This window comes from Pocillopora damicornis, chromosome 9 (assembly GCF_964200805.1).
Source record: "Pocillopora damicornis chromosome 9, jaPocDami1.2, whole genome shotgun sequence".
In the NCBI taxonomy this organism is placed as follows: Eukaryota; Metazoa; Cnidaria; class Anthozoa; order Scleractinia; family Pocilloporidae; genus Pocillopora; species Pocillopora damicornis.
In genome coordinates, this window is record NC_142678.1 from 739,713 (window position 1) to 745,860 (window position 6,148).

Genomic DNA, 6,148 nt, shown 5'->3' on the forward strand with positions numbered 1-6,148 from the left:
TAAGGATAATGTTCGAAATTGTACAATTCTTTGATTCATTTCGCCTTTTGTAACAAATTACAGATATTACTAGACGCAGTTAGAAAGTACTAGATAAGGCAGGAGATCTAGCAAGCTCTATTGTGCTTTAAAAAAATGCCCGCAATGGTATTTCTATTTAGCTAATACAGAAGGCGAACTTAGTTCTACATCAATAGTCACAGGAACTGGTAAATTTATGTTCAAAGTGTTATTTATAATAATGGCTGTCATTGACACCCTAGTGTACATTATACGGTATATTTTGGATGTATAATTTTAGTTAGAGGGCGGAAACGTCCGAAATTGCGAACGATGGTTTCCATAATCTGAAGAAAGTGTCCGAGTATGATAACTTGAAATTGACCAATCATGTCAGAATTTTGACAGAAGCGTCCGAAATCGAACAATAGCATCCGAAATTAGACAAAAGCCTCCCAAATCCTATGATAGCGTCTGACTGAGGTGGGGGAAGAGAGTTGAGGGGGAGCATCTATAATCTGACACAAACCGTTTGATTAAAGGGCCAGTTAACAATTGATCGCCTCTAAACGAACTGCACCTCAACGAAACCATTTTAAACGCAGACACAAGTATGAGACAACACCATTCTTTACTAAAGAGAGTCACAATATGCAGAAAATTAATCCAATAACAAAAATGTGGAAAAAGAAAGTTATTCTTAGAAATCGAGACTTAAGACGTAGTAGCGAGTCTCTAACCTCACAGCTAATCCAACACAGCCTGAGTACACTGTACATCATCGGATGATAGGAATCGAAACAAGTGATAGACAGCTACGATCAGAATCCACCAAATAGAGACAAACTACTCATAGTAATACACAGCCATTTCAATACTTTAATTACTACCTCAGCCAAATTTAAGGTTATAATTATACGCCTGACTTTATTAAAGTTCTGTCATGCGATCGATGTGCACGTGTTGGTGCCTTTCGTAGATCTGTCACGCTGAGCCCATGAACGTGATGACTGAATCCGAAGCATTTTAACCAATAAGAACCCTGAGCTTGTTATTCAGTTCCTTCTCCTTTCCCAACAAGGTGGACATATGTCGTTTGTATGCATCGTGCTCCTGCCAAAAAAAGAGAGGCATCGATAAATTTTTAAGGTGTAGCCAGTTAAGGTCACAATTTCTACTGTTGCTGCACTATCACGGATTATTACATCGCACAAAATAAATGGTAAACTAGTACCTTTTTTTCACACTTGCTTGTCACTTTCACTTACTTTCTAATTACGCGAGAGTTACACGCACATTACACGCGCGCACTACGACCAATCGCGCTTAATGCACTTGTTATCACCACTGGATGTGAATGATCCGCAATATGTGCTTAAAACGTGTTTACACAATAAACTCTAATAAGGTATTTCAAGAAACCATCGTCTTATGTGTCTAACACGGAACGAATTCGGCGTTTTGGATTTTCTAAGACAGCAGAAATGAAAGAGAAAACCGCCAAGTGTACGTTTAAGTTTAAATGTTATGTCTTTTATAAATTCATGGCACAAAGTGTCATAATGACCTACCTTTGCACTTTCCCTTTGCCTTCTCTCGGAGTCTTCAAGCTGTTTTTTGAGTCTTACAACTTGTGCATTCACGGACATGCTGCGTAATTCAGACCTGTAGTGTGTCAAAAACAGTCTTAGCAGACAATAAAACTTGGTGATAAATCATGTTATTTACACAGAAAAAAACAAAAATAATAATAATAATAATAATAATAAAGAAATAAATTGAAAGACTCTGTCATATAAAAATACTAGAAACTTACACAAACTTATCTTCAGTCTCTTTCAGTGATCTTTCAGTCTCTTCTAGTTTCTGACAAATCTCTTTCATTTCTCTTTGTTTTTCCTGAATTATAGTAATAATAATCATGAATTAGGAAAAGAGAATAAAGTAAATTAATGAGAATGATACAAGTGGTTAATATATTGCAAGTAGAGAATGTATTTGCCATGAGGATGAAAATTTCATCAGACTGCACCACCATCTCTCTCAATAGCCTTATGTTGAATGCTGCTTACTGTAAATGCTGTTAGTAATAATGTGACCCCCTTTTGTCCTCTTTAAACATTCCCCATACAGGACAAAATATTAAGGCTTTGCTATGGTGTTCAGGCTCTAATCAAACTCTAAATAAGCTTCCTCTGTCTGCAAGGGTTTTAATTAAAGCTGGTTACAAGTGATTTACTGCCTCCTAATTTAAGACCTCTGATCACCATCTGTTTGGCCTGCAAGTAGGTTTAATTTTTGCATTTTGCATTATGGTACAGCCACCTGTTGTACCATTGGCAGTTGAAAACAAGTAAATGAAATCCCTATGTTAGGAAGCCTCTGAAAAAAATAGCCTCTCAGTGGCTTGTTAGGACCCTTTGGTCCATGTCCAGGTCTTCATCAGCCCTCAGAGGCTTAATGGTGCCAAAAGAGTATGCACACAATATAACCAAATATCATTTTCTAAAAATATGCAAACAAATCCTTACTTCTAAAGCTTTCCCTCTTTCTAAAGCCAGTTTTGCAAACTCATCTCTATCCTTGGCCAATCCCAATACCTTTGCTTGAGTTTCATCTTTCTCTATTGAGGACATTTTCAACTTTTCCTCTGACTTCCTATGCTGCTCTAAAGAATAGGAAGGTCAAAACAAGGAACATAAGAAATCCAGTTTCACTACACAATAAAAAATAAAAATAAATTGTTTCATAGCTGAAAATTAAAAATTACAGTATCAGCACTGTTACTGAGATCACTTAACCCTTTGACCCCTAAGAGTAACTAACATCTAATTTCTCCTTGAATATCACCCCTGAATCACACATCAAATTTATGAGAATAAAGGAAATGATCACCAACAAAAGAAGCTATTGATTTTCAACAAATTCTCCTTATCAGCACCTTGGGATATGTATAAAGATCAGTATGGAGAATATGCATACTGATTTTGGATGTAAAGGATTAAAAAAAATATCAACCAATCACACCATTAGCAAATAAGCAAAGATTCTACCATAATTTTGCCAATCAGTGCTTCAGAAAAAAGCAAAAGAAGACAACAGAGAATTTAGATGGCATTCAATCCTTGTTTGCTGTAAAAATATTTCTCTCTTTGAGCAAGTGATCCTGGTGATGGTAGTCACAATGTAAAATGAATTTCCCTGAACAAACCTTCTGCCTCTTTCTGCAAAACTTTGATTTCTTGCTGAAGTTTTTCAGTCTGTTCACCATTCTTCTTTTCCATAGCAGACAGATTTCCCAATGCTATCCTTAAAAAGGAAAATAACAATTAATTAGCAAATAACTTAAACCATATGCTGAAATTACATTGTAGAAGTTATTGTGAGGCAATGGAAACTAGTTGTTACATCATAAAAAGCTCTTAGAATTAATTTAACAAAGGTTCTTGCATATGCAGCAGGGGGGAGTGTGTTAATTGAGGCAAAAAGATAACCTTTCTTTTTCCCTTGCAGCTTGGTATTCATCATGGAGACTTTTCAACTCATCTCTTAGTTGCTTAATTTGTTCATCTCGCTCTTGCACAAGGCTTCCAAAAAGTCCTTCATTTTCCCTCCTCAGATTAGTGTTTTCCATCCGTAATTTTTCATTCTCAGTTTTGTATTCATCCTTTATTTTAATAAGTTCCTCATGATTCTTATTAAGCACAAAGAATCTTTTCTCCATCACAGCAAACTTTCTTGTTTCATTATGCAAAGCAGTCAATATTTCATCTCTGTGTTTTTTAAGCTCACTGTTTTCTTCCTCAAGAGTCAAGCACTTCTTCAGAGATTCGTCTGCACGCTGTTTTAGAATGCATATCAGTTCACACTGCTGATCAATGCGGGAACGCAGTAATCCATTTTCTGATAAATCATCTTTTGACAGTGCTCTTAGCTTTTCCAGATTTGCTTTCATTTCTTCGGGAAATTCCACACTGTCAAACTACAATTATAAACAACAAACAATTAGAGGGTGACAATGATATGTGCTGGGGTTATTTCCCATTCTATTGGATCCTAACATGAGAGGCTCATACACACAACTTTAGTTTGATTTGTTTACATGAAGAAAAGATTTTCAAGTGTACATTCCTAATCAACATCCAATGTTGTCTGTTTTTTCTTTGTTTTTGTTTTTGGAAAGGAAAAGGAAAGAACTCTGCCTAAAAAACTTTAAACCCTAAGAGTGACCCGCATCTAATTTCTCCTTACAGTAATAGTGCTAAATCATTCATTAAGATCATGAGAATTAAAGAAATGATCACAAACTTAGGAAGCTTTGATTGTATAACAAATTCTCCTTATCAGTACCAAAAGTAATGTATAGAGAATAGTGTGGAGAGTAGGGATACTGATGTTGTGGTGTAACGGTTTAAAAACAGTGTTAACTATTAGCAGCTGGGAGGATTTTTGGGAGCTTTAAATAAGATTACCACCTGTCCATAAATTGAGAAAACAAATCGATATCTTTCATTATATAAAAACAAAGAGAGGCAATTTGAATATAAGAACGCTTATTTCTTTCACTAACATTTCATTATTTTTGGAAGAAAAGGAAATATCTTCTCAATAGATCTTAAGTATAAAACATAATAAATAAGGCATTCAAGAAGCCTGAGATTTTAATATTCTTTAGACGTGGCTCCTGTATGCACTGGAAATTATAATATTCATATGTACATGTACAATCGTGATCTGTCATAGATACCCGCATGATTCTTAAAATAAAATAAAAAATTTAAAAAAATTTGTACACAAGAAACTTGAACCCAGCATCTACTTGGTTGTGTGAGTAGAAATGTTTTCAAACATTTCAGACATATATCAACAAGTCGAAAATCAACTTGGCTGCTTTGTTTCAAGTCAACTAACCACAGTCAACCTTTTAAAATTTAGCCTTACCTTACTAGAGTTAACTAATTCTCGTAGCTTTTGAGGTGATCTCCCTCCAGATCCACCACTTGAAGCCATTTAAATAAATAAAAAGTTTTTTCAATGGAAGTGCCCAAAGTCAAACGTTGTCAATCGGTCGCGCTAAAACAGGCCACTTAGCAGTCTTAAGTCAATTGCATCTGATACAACGAATAAAATATCCCTTATCTCTTGTAATGACTGTTTACAAAGTAAGGTTTAGTTTGTCGAAACGTTTTCCTCTGCTGAAAAAAAACCCATAAAATTCCGGTATCTTGTGGTTTGCAGAACACAACAAGCAGGAGTGCTTTGGCAACAAAGTGGAAAGCAAACTTGTTACCAGCTCCCTCTCGTCTCAGCCAAACCACAGGAACGGCAGTGACACAGGTATCCCTACTTGTGTTACCAAGTAGCTCCTAGAACTACCCAGGGCTGCTAAACAGAAAGCTTTCAAACAAGTTTTCTTTCCTATGTGATCGCAAGACGTGAAAGCGTAAGGCAGCTTAATTAATTCCTCTATAAGAGACGTAATTTTGAAGTTCAAAATACTAGAGCAAAACAGCGGTTAAAGAATGGCCTTAATGTGGACCTGTTGATGTTATCAAGTTTATTTTGTCTTACGGGGAAGATCCCGCGAAGATACACACATGATGTCCTTGCGCTCCTTAAACATAACTTTCAAGCATATGTTCATATTAGAGATTGGAGAAATTGTTCTCCATTTCATCACGCTGCGGCAAAAAGCGATACGGAAAATATCAATCGCACTCCTGCTTTATGAGAGGCTGCCAGTTGAGCAAGGAAAAAATTATTGAATGATACCTTTTCATTGTGCGTATCAAAATGGTCACTTAGATATTGTTAGAATGCTCCTCAAGTATATATGGGGCTGATTTTGATGCGTCAACGGATTGTTAGCGTGTTATTACATCGCCGATAGTGGACATCAGGATATTGTATACCGTACTAAATGAAACGTAATTGAAGTCTTCATTAAAAGGATCCAAGGAAGATTTTGAATCAAAATCGTAATTGCACTAGGGAGAAAGACATGGATGTGAATCTGATTCCGAAGATTCCGGAACGGAAATCGATGACTACCCGTACATCTGCGGAACTGAACTTCATCAGTTCCGTAAATGTCTCGATCTAAGCTCCGTCAAAAGACACCTGTTAATGACAGTCTTTCAGAAGCCAT

The 6,148-nt window shown here is 36.1% G+C and overlaps 1 protein-coding gene across 1 annotated transcript; it reads right to left on the reverse strand.

Annotated features, from left to right (window-relative positions):
• Positions 1-5,287, reverse strand: LOC113685760 (coiled-coil domain-containing protein 89). Its single transcript, XM_027203307.2, has 7 exons — positions 4,942-5,287; positions 3,495-3,982; positions 3,212-3,309; positions 2,532-2,668; positions 1,817-1,899; positions 1,572-1,665; positions 1-1,113 (listed from the first exon to the last, which is right to left on the reverse strand). The coding sequence occupies exons 1-7, from the start codon at positions 5,008-5,010 to the stop codon at positions 1,027-1,029; spliced, it is 1,056 nt and encodes a 351-aa protein (XP_027059108.2). The 5' UTR covers positions 5,011-5,287; the 3' UTR covers positions 1-1,026.
• Positions 5,288-6,148: the final 861 nt, after the last annotated feature.

What these genes read in the sequence shown, in the direction of transcription:
- LOC113685760 (XM_027203307.2), bottom strand. Translation starts at nt 5,010, where the DNA reads ATGGCTTCAAGTGGTGGATCTGGAGGGAGATCACCTCAAAAGCTACGA. An exon ending in GCTGCAAGGGAAAAAGAAAG is followed by an intron (nt 3,310 to 3,494) that starts GTTATCTTTTTG and finishes TTCCTTTTTAAG; the next exon opens with GATAGCATTGGGAAATCTGT. An exon ending in GGCAAAGGGAAAGTGCAAAG is followed by an intron (nt 1,114 to 1,571) that starts GTAGGTCATTAT and finishes TTTTTTTGGCAG; the next exon opens with GAGCACGATGCATACAAACG.